Source organism: Schistocerca piceifrons, chromosome 1 (assembly GCF_021461385.2).
Source record: "Schistocerca piceifrons isolate TAMUIC-IGC-003096 chromosome 1, iqSchPice1.1, whole genome shotgun sequence".
Classification (NCBI taxonomy): Eukaryota; Metazoa; Arthropoda; class Insecta; order Orthoptera; family Acrididae; genus Schistocerca; species Schistocerca piceifrons.
Window position 1 is genome coordinate 513,401,552 of NC_060138.1, and position 24,333 is coordinate 513,425,884.

The window sequence follows — 24,333 nt, forward strand, 5'->3', positions numbered from 1 at the left end:
TGTACCGCAGTGTTCGCAACACTATCCGTGTATTGTCCCTATACGAAACGAGAAGTGACACAGGCGGAAACATTGGTAGCGCTCTGTACAAATGAATATCTTTACAACTAATGCCGATTTTCTGCACTACTGGCGACATCCACAAACTGGTCGCCTTACCGAGGTCAAACTGTACCAGTCAGTTTAATTATCTACAGCAAGACGAGTCACATACTATTGTTCAAAGCTGTCCTACGATAATATTTATCTACTTCGTGCAAACGATGGTCGTTTCCAGCGCTTGCTGTTATGTCGTCTCATTTCTTATGGAAAGTGTCAATTTGAACTCATAAAGTCATACTTGTTGATGAAATGGGGATGTGGTCTAAATCAGACCTTATAATGTGAAAGTATCGTATGTTTTAATCTTCGTCTTAGCTCGCTGTGGAGCTCTTTTGAATACTTTTTTCTAGCAGTTGCCATATTAACGTTTCGTCCTCTTCGAGAACTGTAATCTTCAATGCATCTTCCAGCACAGAAAAACAAGTTGCTGAAAAGCGACATTTCGCGAGGGGATCAAACGAAGTGAATATAACGTGCGCCCATTGAGCATGGCAGAAGCTGCAACAGCGGTCAGGTGTTTCCAGGAATCGGCGTCTGGAGACGTCACGTTCTGCGAAATTGACATGGAGTCGGCCGCTTCTACTGGTTTATATGGAGGCGGCGGCGCGTTCCCGGCCAGTTACAGACAGCATGCGCACCTGGGAGGCAGTTGCTACCGCGGCGCTCGTGGCGGTGTTCGCGCTGGCCTTGGCCGCCGCTGATGACGCGCCGGTGAGTGACCGACTCATTCTTCGTTCACGTGGGGGAGGTATTCTCAAGGAGCTTCTCAGCGCGTCCTGGCACAAAGCCCTTGCACTACTAGTAGGGACTTTCGAAACGTAAACGAGATAAATTTCAGAATCTCTCCGTACAAGATCTCTTGTTTCTCCTTAGGAGTGTGCGAAGTATCTGAGTCACGTGGATATGCTGTGCGTTCGGGAAATTAAATAATCTGTTGTAAAGGAAGCCAAAAAAAGAAAAAGTCGTGTGGTATTGCTGGCTGCGTGACCCCGAAAGCTAGGTTCAGTCGCCCAATGGGAAAGCATTATTTTCCTCCGTGTGCATTAGCCTCTTTCCTCGATCTATATGAGACTTGTGTCGTAAGCGTATCTGTTGAGTGTTTGAGTGTAGGTGACTGTAATGGATGTGTGTGATGTCATGTTTACCCGTATACTGTTTGGTGGTGACAGAAGGGAGACAGTGGAACCTGGTGTGCGCAGTCAGCATACTACTCTAGAATAGCAGTAATTGGCCCACCGAGCTCAACGTCCTCATCCGGGGAGAAGATCACTATCATGATGTGTCACATGCTATCTCACCTTGAGACTCTGCGGACAAGTTTTGAATTTAATCCAGGACATTGGCGCAATATCCTGTGATAAAAAATGTTCACCAAACTGTCTAGCCTCATTGCCCGTAAAAAACTGGTCGTGAAATTTCCTTCTACCAACGAGAATCTCACGGAATGCATCTGAGTCGTGCGCCAACGCACACGCAAGCGTTAATGACCTTGACTAAGTAGACGAAACTCACATTGAAAAATGGTGTCCAATGATAGTTCTCAGTTATTTATCGTTCTAGTGTTCTTTAACGTCAGTGTCTAGAAGTCAGATACAGTAATTTAACTCTGTCGCATTATATTCGTTACATATTCCTAAATGATTATTTCTGTTGTTACTTATTGCTACTCTGGACAATACACAGGATAAAGGGTCTTTCATGACCCACCCCAAACGCGAGGTGGTTTTCAAAATAGCAGCCTCCAGCTTATGAGCCACCTATACATTACCCTAGTCTGATACAATAATAACGCACTGTACCGATACCCGGGAGTTCAAATGGTTCAAATGGCTCTGAGCACTATGGGACTTAACATCTGTGGTCATCAGTCCCCTAGAACTTAGAATTACTTAAACCTAACTAACCTAAGGACATCACACACATCCATGCCTGAGGCAGGATTTGAACCTGCGATCGTAGCGGCCATGCGGTTCCAGACTGAAGCGCCTAGAAACGCACGGCCACACCGGCCGGCGATAACCGGGAGTACGACAGCTCATACCCCCATACGGCCGTCTCTGTTGTTCAAAAATCCGAGTTTGCTGTCCTTCTCAAATCACCTTATGGTCGTTGGGACTTTGAATCCTTATCTTTATTCCTTCCTTCTTTTGCTCTTCTAACACCGCTAGAGTGACAAGAAGGTGCCATGCTACTCAAGTTTACAGCAGACGGGTCAATCACTATTGTTGCGCCATATGATCACTCTCCTTGAGATTTTGAGGTGAGATGAAGAAATAATTTCAGGACAATGACGCAAACTGACGACGAGAAACTTCACGCTACCTTTGTCCCCTCCCTGTTGACCAAATATCAAATTCTAGCGATGCAAATTTCTTCGACCAGCAAGGTTCTAACTGGCTATCTCACAGTCCAGAGTCACCGTACTAGCGGCAGTCACTGAGTTCGCGAATATACCCAAAACACTGAGGGATAAGTTTATTATTCCATTTACTTATTTCTTCATCAAGTTCCGTGGCACCATGTGAGCCACAGCTACTTGGTCGTGGAACTGAGCACTACAAATGTTACAGAATTCTGATTACAGCATTTGTAGACAAAGAATTAAACATTTAACAAAAGACAAAAAGGGAGTTCAGAAATAAATAACACATTACCGAGAAAAGAAGGGTGTTGTGAGCTGTCCTTAGGTTAGTTAGGTTTAAGTAGTTCTAAGTTCTAGGGGACTGATGACCATAGATGTTAATTCCCATAGTGCTCAGAGCCATTTGAACCATTTGAGAAAAGTTATCAACTACAGTGAGGAACTCCTGTACAGAATAGGAGTGTACCGAAAGGAAACCTTTCAACTTCCATTTGAATGCTTGGGGTTTATTACTCAGCTCTTTCAGTTCTGAATAGTGCATACTTTTCTGTACAGTGCATACGGAATAGTTATCCAAGGGTATAGTGTTTTTACGTCTAGTGCTCATGTTGCGGTTCCTTTTCAAAGAATCTCTACTGTCAACAACGTATCTCACGAAGGATATGCGCACGGGGCAGCAGTGTTAGAGTTCGCTAACGTCTGAACAACGGCATACCCGCAGTCCGAGACCTGACGCTGCAGATATGTGTCACTTCCCTTTTCTGCGCTTGATAAATGCACAGAATTGACCCACAATGTAACACCGTACTAAGAAGTAAAGTGAAAGTCAATAAAGTAGAGAAGCCTTCGTGTTCCAGTATCAGAGACAGTGGAGGTCACTTTATAGTGAAGGTAGCAACGTTTAGTTACTGTACAAAATCTTGAATGCAATACTTCCAAGAAACTCTTACACCGATCCTTTATCCTAAGAATTTAAAATGAACGACTTCACTGTCTGATCACTTTCGGACAATAAAATTTCTCTTTTTACAAGAGTTTCGCTACGGAAACTCTATGCACTGTGCGTTGTTACAGTTAAGCGTTAATCTGTTCTCTGAATGTCATGTCGTGTTGTTAATGACTACTTTGTTAGCTATATCATTTATATTACGTTCCACGTATTTTACAATAATACTTGCATCATATGCAAAGAAAATAACTTTTGTGTTATCGTTCACGTTTAGTGGCAGATGATGGACATACAGCAAGGAAAGCAATGGACACAGAACAGAACCCTGCGGTACCCCCTTTCACCCCGCCTCCACGCGTGATTCAGACGTCTTCCCTCTTTGTGGCACTCGAGAACAACATTCTGCTTCCTATTTCCCAGGTATGAAGTAAACCACTGATGAGCTTTCCCCTAAACCTGTACTGTTACAACTTGCGCAAATCTGTTGTGCTGTTCACACAATCAAATGATTTTTGTGACATCGAAGGAACGCCTGCTGTCCTCAACCTGTCGCCTAACCTTGATAGTGCCTCATGCACAAAAATAAATACCGGCTGTATTTCCTGTGGATACTTCCTTCCTAAAGCCAAATTGACACTATGATACAAATTATGTGTATTGATATATGGCAATACCCTCATAGGGACCGAGCGAGTTGACGCAGTGGATAACACACTAGACTCACATTCGGGAGGACGACGGTTCAATCGCGCGTCCGGCCATCCTGATTTACGTTTTCCGAGATTTCCCTAAATAGCTTCAGGCAAATGCCGGAATGGTTCCTTTGGCAGGGTACGGCCAACTTCCTTCCCCATCCTTCCCTAATCCAATGAGACCGATGACCTTGCTGTTTGGTCTCTTCCCCCAAATCAACGCCCAAATTTCATAGACACTGCTTTCCCAAAAGGTCTTGAAGCCACCGGTAGCATAGAAATTGGACAGCAGTTGTCAACATTATCTGTTTCATACTTTTTGTAATGTGTTTTCGCCAACGAGTGTATCAAACCTTCAGGAAACTAACCACACCTGAAAGATCCATTGCACCGGAAACTTAGTAGAAAACCAATATACGGCGCACAGTTCTTCTCAGTCCTATTTGAAATTTCATCACACACTTTGGCATATTTACTCTTTAATGGTGGAACAATTGAATCAGTTTCGTGTTTGCTTGCTTCATGTAACTACATGTGGCATATTTGACTCGGAGCATTAGCTTTCAAGAATTCTACATACTTACCTGTGCTGATAAAATTTTGATTTAACTTGCCAACTGTTCACAAGAAGTGATAATTAAATATTTTGCACAACTCTGGTTGGTCACGAACAATTTCATTCTAACTCAAAATAGGTGTAATATGTCGAGCACCACTATTCTGCCCTGATACCTCTTTCTCGATTGACCATATAGTTTAATTTCTGTTGAGAGTGATTTATGTTCTCTTGGTGTAATACATGGTGTTAGCCTGCCTAGCAAAATTTTGTTACTGGTCTCTGACAGTCCTTTACCTTATGGTACTGCCCCTTTTTCCTCTTATCAGTCAGTTATTAACTGTACATACACTATGTGATCAAAATATACGGACACCCCCAAAAACACACGTTTTTCATATTAGGTGCATTGTGCTGCCACCTACTGCCAGGTACTCCATATCAGCAACCTCATTAGACATAGCGAGAGAGCAGAATGGGACGCTCCGCGGAATTCACGGACTTAAAACATGAGTAGGTGATTGGCTGTCACTTGTGTCATACGTCAATACGCGAGATTTCCACACTCCTAAACATCCCTAGGTCCACTGTTTCCGATGTGATAGTGAAGTGGAAACGTCAAGGGGCACTTACCGACAAAAGCGTACAGGCCGACCTCGTCTGTTATCTCACAGAGACCGTCGACAGTTGAAGAGGGTCGTAATGTGTAATAGGCAGACATCTATACAGACCATCACACAGTAATTTCAAACTGCATCTGGATCCACTGCAAGTGCTATGACTGTTAGGCAGGATGAGAGAAAACTTGGATTTCATGGTCGAGCGGCTGCTCAGAAGCCACACATCATGCCGGTAAATGCCAAACGATGCCTCGCTTGGTGTAAGGAGCGTAACCATTGGACGACTGAACAGTGGAAAAACGTTGTGTGGAGTGACGAATCACGGTACACAATGTGGCGATCAGATGGCAGGGTGTGGGTATGGCGAATGCCCGGTGAACGTCATCTACCGGCGTGTGTAGTACCAACAGTAAAATTCGGAGGCGGTGGTGTTATGGTGTTGTCTTGTTTTTCATGGAAGGGGCTTGCATCCCTTGTTGTTTTGCGTTCAACTATCACAGCACAGGCCTACATAGATACTTTAAGCACCTTCTTGCTTTCCCCACTATTCGGGGATGGCGATTGCATCTTTCAACACGATCGAGCGCGTGTTCATAATGCACCGCCTGCGGCGGAGTTGTTACACTACAATAACATCCCTTTAATGGACTGGCCTGCACAGAGTCCTGACCTGAATCATATAAAACACCTTTGGGATGTTTTGGAACATCGACATGAAAGCTAGGAGTGGGTCAACACCATTTGAATTCCATCATTACTGATGAAGGGTGCCACGAACTTGTAAGTCATTTTCAGCCAGGTTTCCGGATACTTTGATCACAAAGTGTATATACCTGCACTTTCGTAATGGGAAAGAGGTACTGTAGAAAGTGATTAAAGATTTCGAGAAATGTAATTATTATACTTTCCATTGAATTCGTATGCATTATAGACTTCTTTCCACGCTAGCTCTTGGATATCGGTTTTAAACGTATGCATTGCAAATGGACTCATATCTCTAAATATTTCTTTGCTACTTTTGAATATGACTCTGCTTCGATTCTTTTCTGAATTACAATCTGTGCCTCGTGGTCTGATAGTCGGTTATTAATTTTCCTTACACTATGCTCATTAAGTAGAGAGGAAACTACGAATATATTGTCTATGACCATGTTGATGTTTTCCTTAACCCTAGTTGGAAAGTATACTGTCTGCAACAGGTTGTCAGATTCACGTAAATCGATTTACATTCTTGCTTTTCAAGATCAGTCAGAAAGTTTATATTAAAATCGCCATACAAAATCTAGCCTTTCTTAAGAGCCGAGCCTAGGACATCGCCAAGTCTGGAAAGGAAATCTCTGTAAACTGGGGGGAACCGCAGAGGCCTGTAACGACAAGTTTTCCCCTGGAAATTGAAACTCTCCTGCTAAATCTTCCAATATTTGGTCTTTGTAGTCTTTTGATATATATCATTTACCTTGAATATGACTTTGAATTAGGCATAAATGACCACAGTTCCCCTTTGCAAAGAACTCCTTCCATATAAATCAGTAAGATGTACCCCTCTGATGTAAGCGCTAATATTTCGTCCCTAGGTAAATGACTGAGATACAAACAGTGTCAGTATCAAGACCTACTGGCAGTTCGTCTTCTTTGCCTTTAATTTTCGTAATATTTTAGTGAAATAAACTCACTGCACCTTCTGATCTGTTTTCCCATTTATTCAACTATTTCCAGCATCAATGATCCTTAGTCACATAGAAAAAACTACTACATTACTCCATCCTAGGAAGGATCTAGTCCTTCTTCGCACTGTCGCCGGCATTTCACCTCGAATGAGCGCATGCCCAACTAGTGTATTGTCACTTGTAAGATTCGCTAACCATCTCTTCACAATACTTTGTAGGTGAAGGCTGTGTGTCGTAACTCCGGACTTAACGGATTCAGCTTGCACCAGCGCAATGTGTGTCGTATGAGCAGTGATCATCGCCTTCAAGAGCCCCATATTAATTCAGCTCACAGCACTAATGTTGCTTACTACATAAGCCCCTGTGACGAGATTAAGCACTAGAGACAGTTGGGCAATGCATGGATCTCAAACGGTTCTATATGGTCGTAGGATCGGACCGTACATTAGCATACTTTCATATCCAGCAGCTAAACTTCCTTCGGAAATCTTCAGCAAGTTATGCGAATTTAACTAAGTGCAAGTTACAATAAAAGAAAATACCAAAAAAACAGTAAAAAGCGATATATTCTCCTGAATAACTAATGGAGCCAACACCGAAACGTTTATACTGCGATAAACTTGCGATTCTTACATCAGTTAAAGCGTACGTCGTTTGATACTTTAATTCAATACAATTCTAATGTTAAAACTATATTTTTCTCGAAAATAACAGGGAACAACTTAAAGGTGAATCCAAGGTCATTTATGCATTGCTTAAGTGTCAATACGGTTGAGGCTGCACTATTCTGGCACTCTCAGCCATCATGAAAAGAACGTCTCCACGTTATTTCTGCAAAAAGTGTCATCGTTAATACACAAATCAACAAAAGTTTTGCATCACCTCAGTTCCGAGAGTTCCGGAGCCTGTAAAAACAATTGGAACAGAGATCAACATAAACATCATTTCCGCCCTTCTTATTGCTCATGAAAACCACACATTGCATGTTGTACCACCATAGAGCGAGACCTTCATAGGTGGTGATCCAGACTGCTATACACACCAGTACACCTAATATCCAGTAGCATGTCCTCTTGCATTGATGGATGACTGTATTCGTCGTGCCATACTATCCACAACTTCATCACGGAAGTGTTGGTCCTGATTGACCCCTCCTCAACGGCGATTCGGCGTAGATCCATCAGAGTGGTTGATGGGTTACGTCGTCCATAAACAGCCCTTTTCAACCTATCCCAGGTATGTTCGATAGGGCTCATGTCTGGAGAACTTGCTGGCCACTCCATTCGAGCGATGTCGATCCTGAAGGAAGTCATTCACAAGATGTGCACAATGCGGGTGTGAATTGTCGTCCATGAAGACGAATTCCTCGTCAATATGCTGCCGATATGGTTGCACTATCGGTCGGAGGATGGCATTCACGTATCGTACAGCCGTTACGCCGCCTTCCATAACCACCAGCGGCGTACGTCGGTCCCACATAATGCCACCCCAAAACAACAGGGAACCTACACCTTACTGCACTCATTTGACAGTGTGTCTAACGCGTTCAGCCTGACAGGGTTGCCTCCAAACACGTCTCCGATGATTGTCCGGTTGAATGCATATGCGACACTCATCGGTGAAGAGAAGGTGATGCCAATCCTTAGCGGTCCATTTGGCATGTTTTTGAGCGCATCTGTACCGCGCTGCATGGTGTCGTGGTTGAAAAGATAGACCTCGCCATGGACGTCGGCAGTGAAGTTGCGCATCATGTAGTCTATTGCGGACAGTTTGAGTCATGACACGACGTCCTATGGCTGCACGAGAAGTTTTATTCAACATGGTGGCATTGCCGTCAGGGTTCCTCCGAGCCCTAATCCACAGGTAGCGGTCGTCCACTGCAGTAGTAGGCCTTGGGCAGGTATCAGATGTGAGGCTCCATTCGTTCTTTGATTGCCTCAGCAGTTTAAACTTGACACCACTGATAGCCTAGCATTAGGCAACACAGTCACGTATATCAAATTCTGGAGTACAATATACGTGGACTTTCTGAGTCAAGATGATAATGAGGGCGAGGACGGAAAACGTTAGCAGTTAGGTAGCTGAACCAACCACCTGTGTCCACCAGTTTCGGATTACTTTGCCGGTACCTACGCTATGTCACATTAAATTTCGTTTCATATGTAAAATATAATTCAATAGATACATTAACAACTGACAGTCAGAACGAAAATTTAAATAATATAGTACGACACTCTCACTTCAAAGAAGTATACCTGGGCGACCGACGATACATCTGCCACATTCCTTAAGCAAGCAGGAAAACAAACTGGCGTTTAGGGAGGCGCAAGACTATGAAAGAGAGTTAAAAACGGACTCGACTCGTTGAAAATTGTAGCTAGTTGGCGTATAAACCCCTTGGACTGGTGTATGTTCCAGGCCTTTGATGCTTTGGAGAAATGTACATCTACATCTACATCGACATACATACTCCGCAATCCACCATACAGTGCGTGGCGGAGGGTACCTTGTACTACAACTAGCATCTTCTCTCCCTGTTCCACTCCCAAACAGAACAAGGGAAAAATGACTGCCTACATGCCTCTGTACGAGCCCTATCTGTCTTATCTTATCTTTGTGGTCTTTCCGCGAAATATAAGACGGCGGCAGTAAAATTGTACTGCAGTCAGCCTCAAATGCTGGTGTTCTAAATTTCCTCAGTAGCAGTTCACGAAAAGAACGCCTCTTTTCCTCCAGAGACTCCCACCCGATTTCCTGAAGCATTTCCGTAACACTCGCGTGATGATCAAACCTATCAGTAACAAATCTAGCAGCCCGCCTCTAAATTGCTTCTATGTCCTCCCTCAATCCGACCTGATAGGGATCCCAAACGCTCTAGCAGTACTCAAGAATAGGTCGTATTAGTGTTTTATAAGCGGTCTCGTTTACAGATGAATCACATCTTCCCAAAATTCTACCAATGAACCGAAGACGATTATCCGCCTTCCCCACAACTGCCATTATATGCTTGTCCCACTTGATATCGCTCTGCAATTTTACGCCCAAATATTTAATCGAAGTGACTGTGTCAAGCGATACACTACTAATGGAGTATTCAAACATTACGGGATTCTTTTTCCTATTCATCTGCATTAATTTACGTTTATCTATATTTAGAGTTATCTACCATTCTTTACACCTATCACAAATTCTGTCCAAGTCATCTTGTATCCTCCTACAGTCACTCAGCGACGACACCATCCCGTATACCACAGCATCATCAGCAAACAGTCGCTCATTGCTATCCAGCCTATCCAAAAGATCATTTATGTAGACAGAAAACTACAGCGGACCTACCACACTTCCCTGGGGCACTCCAGATGATACCCTCACCTCCGATGAACACTCACCATCGAGAACAACGCACTGGGTTCTATTACTTAAGAAGTCTTCGAGCCCCTCACATATCTGGGAACCAATCCCAAATGCTCGTTCCCTAGTTAGGAGTCTGCAGTGGGATATCGAGTCAAACGCTTTCCGGACGTCAAGGAATATGGAATCCGTCTGATACTCTTCATCCATGGTTCGCAATATATCATGTGAAAAAAAGGCGAGTAGCTTTTCGCAGGGGCGATGCTTTCTAAAGCCGTGCTGATGCATGGACAGCAACTTCTCTGTCTCAAGGAAATTCATTATATTCGAACTGAGAATATGTTCGAGAATCCTGCAACAAACCGATGTTAAGGATATTGGTCTGTAATTTTGAGGATCCGTCCTTCTAACCTTCTTATATACAGTCGTCAGCTGCGTTTTTTTCCATACACTCGGGACTTTACGTTGGGCAAGAGATTCGCGATAAATGCAAGCTAAGTAAGGAGCCAATGCAGTAGAGTACTCTGTAAAACCGAATTGGAATTCCATCAGGACCTGGCGATTTATTTATTTTCAACCCATTCAGCTGCTTCACTATGTCCTCCATACGGGAATCTGTACGAGTCTCAAACGGCGGTATGTTTGTACGATCCTCCTGCGTGAAAGATTTCTCAAATGCTAAATTTAAAATTTCAGCTTTCGTTTTGCTGTCTTCCGTTGCCAGGCCAGACTGATCAGTGAGTGACTGGATGGAAGCCTTCGACCCGCTTTCCGATTTTACGTAAGACCAGAATTTCATTGTGTTTTCTGCAATATCTTTTGCTAAGGTATGACGGTGGTAGTGGTTGTATGTTTTGCGCATCGCTCTGTTTACAGCAGCACGAATCTCTACTAACTTTTGCCTGTCCTCATTCTCCCGATCTTTCAGGTACCGCGAGTGCAACTGTCTTTGCTTCCTGAGCATTCTCCGAATTGCGCTGTTAAACCACGGTGAGCCTTTTCCGTCCGTAACCAACTTTTTCGGCGCATAATTTTCCAATACGTGATTTACAATGTGTTTAAAATTTGCCCATAATTCTTCCACGTCCATCGTACCGGAAGTAAATGAAATCGATTCATTTACTAAGTGGGATGCTACCAACTGCTTATCTGCTCTTTCTAGTAAGAATACTCTCCTAGCCTTCTTGACCGACTTTTTAACTTTCGTAACCATAGTCGTAATGACAACATCATGATCAATAATCCCTGTCTCGACACTGACACCGTCGATGAAGTCTGGTCTGTTCGTGGCTACCAGATCTAAAACATTTCCATTACGCGTTGGCTGTCGATTTAGCTGCTCAAGACAGTTTTCGGATAATGTGTTCAAAAGTAATTCACACGACAGCTTGTCTGTACCACCTGTAATGAATCCATAGACATCCCAGTCTATACTAGGTAGGTTGAAGTCGCCTCCGACTAATATAGCATGGTCCGGGTATTTCTGCGATACAGAGTGTAGACTCCGTTTGAATGATTCTAGAACTGTCACGGTGGAACGTGGTGGCCGGTAATAACACCCAACAATTAACTATATATCTCCTAGCCCTGTTAAACGTGTCCAGATAGCTTCACAATCACACTCTACTTGCTTTGGTTGGTCACCGCTAGTGACGAAATTAATAAATCCGAAGACAACTTTAATTGAACTGGAAATACGAAGGCTGATTCCTGTTGATGATCACAAGCGTATCTGCAACTCGGTTCGTATTCCTGCAGCTTTAGAGACAAATTATGGTTGACCTGTAAATACTGTGTCCCTTACCGTTCAGAATCAGAGTTTGCAATCTACAGTAGGTATTACAGTACTGGCCTGTTCGAGCTTCTTAGGGACAGGTGGAAACATTACAGAAGAAAAACGGAGGTTCTGCACTTTAATTCAGAATCTTTAGTTTGACTTCGTACACATCAGGAATGGTGCGGCAGGTTTCACAATGAGAGAACTGTCACGAATCCACTGTTCTGGACGATTATTGATCCCATTAAAATACCCGATGGAAAAAAAGTGCATGACATACAAGAAAGTAACAAGATTCGTTTCAGCCCTAAGGAAAAATTACTGAGCAACGTGTTTGGAAGAGGCAAGAACGAGGGCTCAGGCGCAGAAGCGCATTGCTAACCGCAAAAAGCATCGGTGAGCTGGTGGTCGGTTACTTTCAGAAACATACACGAGCGCGCATGTTACAGAGATAGCCGAAATATCGAAGACCTTCTAGACAAGTGAGCGAATTACGATCCATGAGTTTCTCATTTACATCTAACCTTAACGTAGTGAAGTTCAGCATAAGTTGCATCTAAGATGGGGGCAGACTTACTCGCCAATTTTCACAGTGCACAGAAACAAAGTGACTGCAACCAGATACTGCTTCCAGCTGTGTTTAGTATTGTAGGTGCCTGGATTTTATTTCTTCGGTGGAGACGAAGTGGAGTGATTCCAGTGGTAAAAAGTCGTTTCTTGTAAGCAATGTGACCAAGGAATGAGCGATGACCATTCTGCGTCGTGTCAGTCAGAGTGTTGGGGAAACTTAGAAAAAGGTCACCATGTACAGAAGCATGAAGACGGACGACGTTGGAATGCAACAGCCGCGGATCGTTATCAATAAACGTGCTATCTTACGATTATTCAAATAAATTGATTTCTAGAAGTCTAAAACTTATCAGACCTTCTCACCTTGTGATCCTGTTCCTTCGCATCACGTCGTTTTTAACTGCGGGGATATTTAGTATTGTAAGGGAAATTTGTCTATCAAAATTACCAATTCATTAATTATGTACAGAATGAACCCGACTTTGCGATTGTTTGACTGGTAATCTTTTCTACAGCTCAAATCTGCACTTGAAATCAACATTAACTAAAAGTTTTTTAAGACTTTACAGTCTGGACTGGATGCCAGAAAAGGCTCCTATTCACTGAACAGTTACATGTGCGATAGCAGTATGACCAAGAGACCAGTTGCCAACAAAGAATCAATTAGTCCATTGATCAGTCAAGTAGCGCAGTCAATAAGATCACATATCCACTGAAGTTCTATTCCATGTGAAATATATTTCCTTTCTATAAAAACTGAGTGAATTCGGATTAATTGAGGGTGAAAGTGGGGGAAATGAGGGGGAAGAATGGGACAGAAAATGAAGAAAACAAGGGGAAAGGGGGAAGCAATGAGAAAGCTTGCTACAGTACTGAAGTTGAGCCTTGTTGCAGGAGTATCCACCGCCGGACGTGTACAGCCTCCATGTGGTGAACCACGTGCGGAACCGGTACGCCAAGACAGTGGTGACCAGCAGGGTGGCCAACACAGCCAACGTGTCCAGAGAAATCAGCTTCGACGCCGTCCTGCCGGAGACTGCCTTCATATCGGGATTCGTCATGTGAGTTGCAGACCCGCTAGCAGCCTGCTATCAGTGAAACTTCTCTTATGTGTGGTGTCACGAATAACGCCAGTGACAGGGTGTGCACTGTAAGGTGACGTGTTGTGTTGTTGCAGAGAGATGGACGGCAAGGCGTACGAGGCGTACGTGAAGGGGAAGGAGGAGGCGCGCGAGGAGTACCAGCAGGCCGTGCAGGCCGGGCAGGGCGCCGCGCACGTGCAGCTCAGGTAGCGGCGGCTGCTCTCACAGCGCTCAGTCGTAATGCGTGGGCTCGCGTGTGTGCACAGCTGAAAGCTTGCCCACAGGTAGCAGTGTTTCTCTTGTTTTCATCCTTAGCTCATGCTTTGAGAAGTCCTAATGTTCACCGCCACAAAGGTAAAATCTCGTAACAAAAATTAGGAAACAGAACAAGAAACAGGATCATTGTCATAATGATGATCCGCATGATAGGTGTAACAATTGATTTGTTTTGCAAAACGTCTGTGGCCATTTCCCCATACCCTATCATGAAAACCAACTATTGAGATATCACTAATTTTGGAGATATGAAACTGCCTGTTTGAGTTTACACATATCACTTAATATGAAGCCACAATTGGTGTTAGCTTAACGTATTACGTTATAAAGGTGAAACACATGTATGAAGTGCATGGACCATAAACATGACTATGCAAGCTATACATATGGGGTTATCAAAATTCCTAGTACGGTTTTCTAGGGCCTGCAGAGGGCACTTACATAAAGATTTGAAAAGGAACCCATCTCCTGAAATGTACCAATAGGTTATAAAACAACATTGGAGATTAAACCACTTAGTTTGTATGTGTGTGCGTGAAAGGGAAACGAGCAGATGACAGAGAAATGATAGCAAACAAAAATTTATTGAATCATTGCTTCTACAGATTAGAATAGAAACTCAAGATTTAGACAATAACCTTCATCAAAAGGAGCTGACTGTAGTAATTGATTCTGAAATGGGCTATTCTATGTAACCTCACCACGTCGTGAGCCCGATTGAGGGCACAATTAAAATTGTAGTTGTTGTTCCAATTATAGTTATTCTTGCGTCTTCCGATCTCTATGTCCTCCTTCATGACAGACCCAATAGGTTGATGGGATAACATTTTGTCCCATCAAACACAGGTTGGTGTTAATTTGTGTTGCTGTGTTGAGCAACTGCTTTTGTGAGTCATTACGATTTGTATTGTATCATTGATGTTCTGCATAACGCTTATGAACAGATTCTGCACTGACAAGGGGCGTTGAAAACTGTATAGACCCTGAGACCAAGTAAATTCGTTATTTTGCAACGGCAGCGATATTCAGCAGTATAACGAAAGCAGTCCGTATAGATCGCAACTAATATTTATTTATCGTGGAGCAGTTGTTGACAGATACCTTTTGGTACGTACAGCGGCTCTATGTACCAGTTCTACAAGTCACCTTGGAGTTATAGGTCTAAAGGTTACCGGAGTAAATAAATATTAAATGATGTCTAGACCGTTGCTGTTGCATCTGAGACCTAAAGTGCCCTCAACCAAGCACAATGTTACAAACTTCGCCAAGAGTCTTTGTCCACAACAACTGAGACATTATATGGTATGTGCAGTGCTTTCCGTTATCTCTGAATCTCGACCTCTTCGGAGGAGACGATTTTCAGTTTGTGGCAGTACCTTGGGGCTATTTGCAGTGATTCCTCCACTCCTACTTTCCAGGTACCTACTTACTCAGTTACTCGCCTTTTTAACTTTTGGTTGCTACTGTGTTTCGCCAAAAATTTTCTTTTATTCTATGCTCTTAAGTCACGAGAGATAGAAAATAGACAGTTTTCTTTCCCTAATGGATGTAATCAAAGCATCTGAAATTTGGTTTGAGACAATTTATTTCTAGGTTCTTATTTTAATCGAGAACATATAAAAATTTACTTATTTTCATTTCAGTGCAAGAGATTCGAACGTGGTGTCCGTGTCGGTGAACGTGGAGGCGCAGAAGAAGGTGACCTTCAACCTGACGTACGAGGAGCTGCTGCAGAGGGAGCTGGGCGCCTACAACCTGCGCATCAACCTCAATCCCGGACAGGTACGTCTGCCCTGAGTAGGTAAACACGAACTAAAAACCGCGAATCTTCAACGTTCCTATTTAGCCGTGACTGCAAAACAGAAACTTGGGTGCTGAGCAATAATTTTTGCTCTTCTCCATTCCTAGTTTTAGTTCTGACACTGTACAAAGTCCTCTCTCCCAGACATTAGCACAGTCTAAAGTGTCTATGAACGCTTTCACATTCTATGGGAACCTAAAGGTACATACACAAATAACATTGTTATTGTTCTGGGAAGAGAAAAATCCGCAAGGCGTCCTAAAGAAAGAAAAATAAATGAAATGATAAAAAGGAAAGAGGTAGGAACGTCCATGACTGAAGGAGTACAGAGAGTGTTCAACCCAGTCGATACCTCATTCATAATACTGTAAGACAAATGTTTCGTTGATTACAATTGCTGCTTAACTTATAAAATCAGGAGGTGATTGCAGAAGTGAAAGCTTGGAACAAGAGCAAATGTAATTAGGAAATGGAGTAACGCGTATTTTTCCTGAAGAAGTTGTCTTTCTGCAGGAAACTAAAGATGACTCTAGGGAAAATAGCAGATATACTACAGAATGAAGAGTTAGGAATTTGGTGCATAATCTGATTGGAAATTCCGTTAGACTAGCATGACGTGACTAAATTTGTGGAGGTACTACCAACCTGGCAGCTAAGGCATGATCTTAAATATTTGCAGGATAGTGACAGAATAATGACATCATTTCTTATAATAGTTATGAAGTGATACAGAATAGCAGATAAAAATAAAACGAAATCGGTATCAAGCTAGTAGATGGGCTGAATATTATAAAAAAAATTTTGAACCTCGTTAGGTTTCCCTAGTTCTAGCATTGTTGTTGCCTTCGGCCCTAAGACTGGTTTTACGCAAATCTCCATGCTGTTCTGTCCTGTGTCTTCGTCTCTGCACGACTACTGTTTCCTACATCGATGTAAACCTGCTGATTGCCGCCCAGCCATTACCTCAGTTACCAAAGTCAATATTCCTTGATGTCTCAGGATCCGTCTTATCCGCCAAATTCCTTCTTAAAGAAGTAGCATAATAACTTCCTTCTTTCCCCATTCCGATTCAGTTCCTCCCCAGTAACGTCCAATCTACCCATCCACTCCCCGGCACTCTCATGTAGTAACACATTTCGAATATTTCTGTTCTCTTCTTATGGTCCGCATTTCAGTTATGTACAAGACTACATTCATAATTCTTTCAGAAAAGACTTCCTAACCATTAAATTTATATAAAATGTTAGCAAATTTTTTTCCGATCTGAAGCACTTTTCTAGTCACGTCTGCAACTTTGCAACCTCGCACAGTTTGCTGTCCAAATAATAAATCTCATCGAATACTTTTAATGTCCCACATCTCGACGTAATTCCCTCAGCATCATCTGATTTAATTCGACTACATTCCATTAACCTTGCACCGCTCTGTTGACGTTCATTGCAAAACGTTTCGACGTTTTTGATACTCATCGTCTTCGTCTCTTCGCCTGAAAATGACGAGTGGTAAACTGTCGAAATGTTCCCACAATACGACGAGAAACATACGATTTACCGAGAAGATTTCATCAATGAAATTCGCAGAGGAAATCAGAGGATCGATCCACTCCTTCCAAATGCCTTTCAAGTATTTTGCCGTCTCTCAGAAAATTACAAGGTAGTCAGCACACCTGAAAGTAACTGAATCTCCTCCCTAAGCTTTAAAGCCTTTTCCTCCACACATTTCTCAGTCAACAGGCTGAACAGCATGAAGGATACGCAACAACACTGCCACTCCCTTACCAACTACTCGCATACTTTCCTGGTTTTCGCCCTTGGTTTCCGTACAAGTTTTAGATTAACTTTCCTTCCTTTACTTTTATTCCTGATAGCTATAGGCTCTCCTAGAGTGTTTTCCAGTAAACATTGTCAAAAGATATCTGTAAACATATGAATGCTGTAAACTTAAGTTTGCCTTTATTCAGTTTCTTTTGTAATTTTCTCTCTTCGCTACAGATCGTGAACGACTTATCTGTGGAGGTGCACATCAACGAGACGAGTGACATCACCCTCCTTGAAGTCCCCAGCCTGCAGCAGAGCAACGACGTCTCAGACGAAGAGAACTCTAGTGAGTACACCGCTTGTCTCAGGCTCAACACACCATTGACGTACTTACCACAATTATGGATGTTTAATCCATGAATACAGGATTTACCCATTCCTTATCTCACGTTGTAGAGAATTCCATCATCTTACTGTATGACGTAGTATTTCAGAAGTATCATCATATACAAAACAAAGCCTGATCAGTTTCTTCGATAGATATTGAACAGAATTATGAATAGTGACTCTTGAAATTTTTCCAACGTAATGAGTATTTCGTGAGGTTTCAATTTACAGCTGAATAAGTCGACATCTCGCCACGGTATTTCGGCTGACAACGAGGTAGCCATCCATGTTCAGGTGAGATTTACAGTGGTAAACTCACCTGAAGATGGCTGCATGTTTGGCAGCCGATACATTGTGGTCAGATGTTGACGACTTCCGGCAGAAATCCCGAAACTTTATGAAGGATTCAGAATCATCAAAACTTTGTACTGAAAATAATTAAATTCTTAAGTCTATTGAGATACCGGCACACGTGTGAATCACTAAAGATAGTAATGCCTGCACGCAGCTAACCCTCTGGCGCACACGGAGAGGCCTTCGCCCACGACAGCCGAGGTGCGGTGGTCTCCCAGCAGGGAGGAGCAGGCGGCGCTGAGGGCGGAGGGCGTGCAGGGACAGCTGCTGGTGCGCTACGACGTCGACCACGCCGCCAGCCCCAACCAGATACTCGTGAGTCAACCCTCTGCTCACTTCTTCCGTATATCACATGTAGTGGACCAACTAGCTCTAAGTAATCCAGTTGGGTATCAAGTACTTCTATACGGACTAACCTACGAATGAACACTAAATGATATGATGAAAACCTTATGTTCTCATTTCGACAGACTGATGCCATTCCACATTTATTCCTACCCTTTGTCAGTCAACTAATGACGACTGCATTCCACATAATAAAATAACAAAACTTCGTGTATCATGCTTCATATTTCCATCATTAAATTAAATAGACGTCAAAGCTTAGTCTTTTCTTATTGTAAGAACTTTACATGCACTGTGATTAACACCTCTTTTATTTCATATTTTAACTATGTTATTGACATACAATATTCTGCAGAAAAACGTCACTCTTCATTTCGTTCATAATCCCCTTTTAGATCAACTCTCTTACTCATATTTGATTCGTACAGAAGAAACAGGTTTTATGGGTGCATCTAGAAATGTCCAACTTAATTCCAGTTAAATGTTAATATCAGCTGGCATCTTCTGTTGAACAAGCTTTGGATGCATGTATCAGTCTTTTATTTTTCTTAACATCGTCTTCTTGTTATTTCAGCTTGTAGTAAGACACGGGCTGTGGGAAAACCGGAACAGAAGGGAACGTAAGCGTCTGAGATGTGGTGCTACAGAAAAATGTTGAAATTTAGGTAGAGTGATAAGTTCTTCAGACATCAGAAATTCTTTGCCTTTGCTTACAGTGCACTTCTGATTTCGTCAATGTTTCAGTTTCATTAATTCATCTCACATTGTGAAATCTTTCACAACTTCCATTACCGCTATTTATGTAAACCCTTTTTAAAAAAACTCTTCTTATGAAGAACAGATACAAACTTTTTCTAAAGATGTGATAAGAACTTTTTCTATAAATCTGATGACGAATATTCAAGTCATAGGTATCAAAGACTATCTGAAAAAAATCGTGGATGCTATCACCACTTGAGTTATGGATTCCTGCTCCTAACATATTCCACGGAATCAAATTTTCAGAGAAGACTCGGCTTTTCAATTTTCTCAAATTATGTGTATACTAGTGGTAAGGATCAAACAAGCAATAAGAATGGTTCGTCACAATAGTTATCAATTTATGCTACAAATTACTAATAATTACACAGATTCTCGATTATGGTTTGATATAAATGCAGCAATATTACAGTCACGAAAACAGGTTTTTATTAAGCCATCCCAAACCGAAATAACCCCATTCTATCTTCCCTGCGTCACCGCAAATAATACTTCTTCCCAAGCTTTCTCACTAGAATTCAGGTGCTTGCCTTCCGACGACGGGCCTACAATTACTCGGAACCTCACACTTCTACATCACATGTTGCTCTCATTTCATTTCCAAGTGGTAGACTAATATAATTCTAACTTAAATTATTTATTCGCATTGAAAGCCTCCCACGTCTTGTAAATGTTTTGAACACGTTGCGCCCAGATTTTTATTTTAAATGTTCAAATATGGAACCCTGGATAAGCCAATCTGACTCGTAAAATTTAGGTAATGGTGTGGTAGAACGTATGAATGCGCAATGGGATGGTTTTCTACAGAGTATTTCTAACTAGAACGGACTGAATATTATGTGTTCTCGCTATCTGAACCAAGTCCAAACTCATCTATCTTGGCTTATGTATTATACGCTTAACGGCACTTTTAGATATCAGTTCAACAATTATTAATGGATGATCTGTTGTGGCCCTGAAAATTATCGAAAAACTACTCCAATCTGCATATCAGGAATTGCATCATAGCGTCCTTGCCTGATTGCTGAAAACTCTTACGGAAGATGAAAGACACGTGCATTAAAGAGTGAATAGGTGCCTTTCTTTCAAAATAATCCACACAGGATAATGGGGTTAGGTCACATGAAGTCACCAAAACAAACTGACTATATGGGTGATAAAGGTAAGATCTCTATCGCAAAAAATATGCGTACGAAAAATCTGAGAAACTGAATATTATAATTTTTCAAAATAAATGCTACAGCAATGGTACTCTGACATGGACACTATTCATCATCAATACAACTCATGCACAAGTTCACATACCACGAAATGACTCCTAAACATCTGTAATGGTAGCAAAAAATGTCTTTGATGAGAGAGAGAGAGATATCGCAAGCCATTTCTTGTCACAGATGAAAACTTTATGAAAGGATATCGTCACCCACGTGTATACCTGTATTCCAATAGCTCACAAAGGAATAATGAAGTCCCCCAGCAAAGCGTCAATACTTTGAATGAAATTTATTTGAAATGGTGTTTGAAACACGAAAACTGTGAATGGGTCATGGATGAAAGAAATGGCTTACGTTTGCAACAAGTAGCGGTCTTACCCCATTGTATGAAACGGCTTGCTGAAACACCAGAACACCATCACCTTCGTCCAGAACATCTAAACTACACCGGAACGACACAAAAGGAAGTGTGTAACTTCCTCTGTTCAGAGGAAGTCGGTACAGCTGAATTTTTGCAGCCTGTGCCCTCACTGGCTCGCCCGGACCAAAATTTCTAAGCTGAAGTAGATACATATGGCACGAGATTCAGAGCGGAGATCTTTGCCGCTGACCTACCAACGCCCAAGGCATGTGATTCGTGGCGAAGAAGCGACTCGCGCAGGATGCAGTTGCGCGGAGTATATGAAACTGCGGAACAGGTCAGACTGCACGTCTCAGATGTGTTTCAACACAAATACTAGTGGTATTTTGAGTTATTTTTAACTGATGATTTCTTCTCCACCTGAAACTTTTTTCTTTAACTTTTATTCAGCGTTGTAACATCGTTGAATGGTGCCATGTCAGTTAGCTTCAGTTTTCGTAATGCCTTCACTAACGGTTTTGAAACATTTCTTGTGTGCAGGTGACTGAAGACGGATACTTCGTGCACTTCTACTCGCCGCCGGACCTGCCACCGCTGGAAAAGTACATCGTGTTCGTGCTGGACGTGAGTGGCTCCATGAGCGGTCACAAGATAGACCAGCTGAGGCAGGCCATGGTCTCCATCCTTGATGAGCTGAGTCCACGTGACAACTTCACGCTCATCACATTCTCCTTTGGATCGCAGGTGAGAAGCAGGTTCCCTCGTTTGTTTACATCATGTTAGTATCCAGCATGTCATTCAATAGACACAAGCAACTAAAGAATGGGAAATAGACAAAAGGCTTTCTCATTTAGAAAGAGAAGAGGTGGCACAGAAGATGAGGAATGAAATCTCATTCAGGTCGAGTATGATTCAAAATCCCGTCTATTGTCCCTCGTACACACACTCACTAAGCTCGTAACCTAAGTAGCATTTGTTCAGTTTAAGTCCATTGAGAGCAGCAGAGCTGCAGTCATCGCCACTGAGTCCATAGAAAATTCATAGTAGATTGTAACCCAAATAAATTGGCAAATAACACAAACAGATCAAATCAGTAAATAATGTTGTTAAAATGAGAGAAGAACCATTAAGGCTTACAGTATATCCATTAAAGAGTATGGAAACATTGTAAAAGAAAGACTATATTTAAAATTTCTATTTAATATTTACGTTTTGTATGTTCAGATAAAATAACAGTAAGCCCATTATTAATAAATAACGCTTCAGGTTGCTTACCAGAGTTTTAGTCCTGGTTCTAAAGAGTCAAAAGCAACTGGGAGGCAGACTTTGATGTTAGTGCTGTAGGGGAAGCTATCTACCGGGCTATAATAGGTCTGCTGGTGACTTGGGCGAATGCGCGCTGGAGTCGGCTCACACAATCTCCCGGCTGCGGCACGGATACGACGGGCAGTACTTACCGTTTGCCAGCATAGCGGGAGCCATATCCGGAAACCAAATTTGATCGAGGCCATCATCGTCTACAAATGAATCTAACTGGGAGTGTCTCCTTTTCTTTGTCGAACAGGCGGTCTCTGCTCTAGCATTCTGGACAGATCATTTCCTGGACGTGGCCGTGCATCCGCCTGACCAGCTCGAATTCTTCGGACAATAAAATTATTTTGCAACATCTTAATTGTTACATACTGCCGACGATTCTCACGGTAGAAGGAACACCCACTCACGAGGAAGTCATACTTAGAGGACATTTCCTTTGCTTGACGAACTGCATCTCGTCCATTAATTGATGTACTGTGACCTCTGGAAGTATCCATTTGTCATCTCTGCCTTCGAAAGCCACATTCACATCTGCAAACACTAACAGTAGCTTGGCAACTTAGGTACATATCGACGACTGGTCCGATTTACATTCAGATACAAAATAGAGACTGCGTGAGCGTCCTGTGGCTTCACTCGGCTTGCCTTTCCAAGTGCCAAGATGTTATTGTAAATGGGGGACTCGCCTGTCCATTATATTACAATTTGAATGAAAAAAAAGGATATTAGTTCAAGAAATAAGCCATTAGTAGAGGCTTTTTTAAAATAGGGTAAAACGAAGTTTCAATAAAAAAAAAGTTTCAAATGGCTCTGAGCACTATGGGACTTAACATCTATGGTCATCAGTCCCCTAGAACTTAGAACTACTTAAACCTAACTAACCTAAGGACACAACACAACACCCATTCATCACGAGGCAGAGAAAATCCCTGACCCCGCCGGGAATCGAACCCGGGAACCCGGGGGCGGGAAGCGAGAACGCTACCGCACGACCACGAGCTGCGGACAAGTTTCAATAAATGTTAACCAATTTTTCCATTAGAATTTTTTACAGTACTTTATTTCTTAGACATGTTAAATTTGTAGCACACTACAATGTTTATCCCATTACAGTTGGGCCTCAGAAGATCCACACTATCCACAAAGTTATTTATAAAAATACTGCTCACAAAACAAATGCACTCGCATATCAGTACTTTTATTATGATGAGTGATGTTCAGTAAATAAGCTGCTGTACGTCCAATAACATCGGCTGCCCTCACATATCTGCTTGTTTGGGTTAGCATAGCTCGTGACGTGTGCGCCCTGCACTCCCACCTCCCAGTTGTCGCAATGCAGGATGCGCCGGCATGTACAGTGTCGTTGCCGAGCAGTGTGTACATAAGGGCATGGCAAAGAGTGCGCAGCTATGCGTCTTGCTGTTGAAGTATTATACAACGTGTACATAGTGTGGAAGTATCAATCAAACACAATGAACATTGTGAAAGCAGTATATTCAATATTTCGAATCGTATCACGTAGCACATATCAACCTATGAAAGTGTTTTCACAAATATGAAAAAAATCGGAAGCCAAAGAGCAAACAGCTTTTTCGAAGAGTACATGTTTTACCCTGATTTGTGCACTATTCTTCAAATCAATAAATATCTCATGCTACGCACTTTCTAAAGTAGCTTTCGTTCTTCCTCAGGGTTCAGGCTATCTCCATAACAAATGTCTTCGAAATTAGTTGAGCGGGTTAGTCGTTAAAACGTAACAGACATAGTTACTTTCACATTTAAAACATCAGGATGGATAAACCTTTAAATTTTTTCTATGGTCCGCTTTTAATAAAATAAAGCATGTACGCTGCACCAACCTATACTTAAGTTGCCTGAGAAAACCTCATTAAAATTCGTCTAACAGTTTTATAGAAGTGTGTTCAAACAGATAAACTGGCAGGCACGACAGTTTTACAGATCTGTTATTAGTAGAGAAGATAATAATATAAAATCATAGCTGGGACTGAGCGTGACTTTAAGGCAGCTGACTGTCTC

The 24,333-nt window shown here is 42.2% G+C and overlaps 1 protein-coding gene across 2 annotated transcripts in view; it reads left to right on the forward strand.

Moving 5' to 3' along the window:
• The first annotated feature begins 731 nt into the window (after positions 1 to 731).
• The window catches only part of LOC124797560 (inter-alpha-trypsin inhibitor heavy chain H4-like), a 127,425-nt gene continuing 103,823 nt past the window's right edge, over positions 732 to 24,333 (forward strand). For both annotated transcript variants that reach the window (XM_047260795.1, XM_047260796.1), the window contains exons 1-7: positions 732 to 813; positions 13,541 to 13,707; positions 13,824 to 13,934; positions 15,648 to 15,786; positions 17,797 to 17,908; positions 18,458 to 18,618; positions 21,523 to 21,726. In XM_047260795.1, coding sequence (XP_047116751.1) covers positions 733 to 813; positions 13,541 to 13,707; positions 13,824 to 13,934; positions 15,648 to 15,786; positions 17,797 to 17,908; positions 18,458 to 18,618; positions 21,523 to 21,726 — 975 coding nt within the window. In that variant the 5' untranslated portion in view covers position 732. The remainder of the gene's footprint in view (positions 814 to 13,540; positions 13,708 to 13,823; positions 13,935 to 15,647; positions 15,787 to 17,796; positions 17,909 to 18,457; positions 18,619 to 21,522; positions 21,727 to 24,333) is intronic.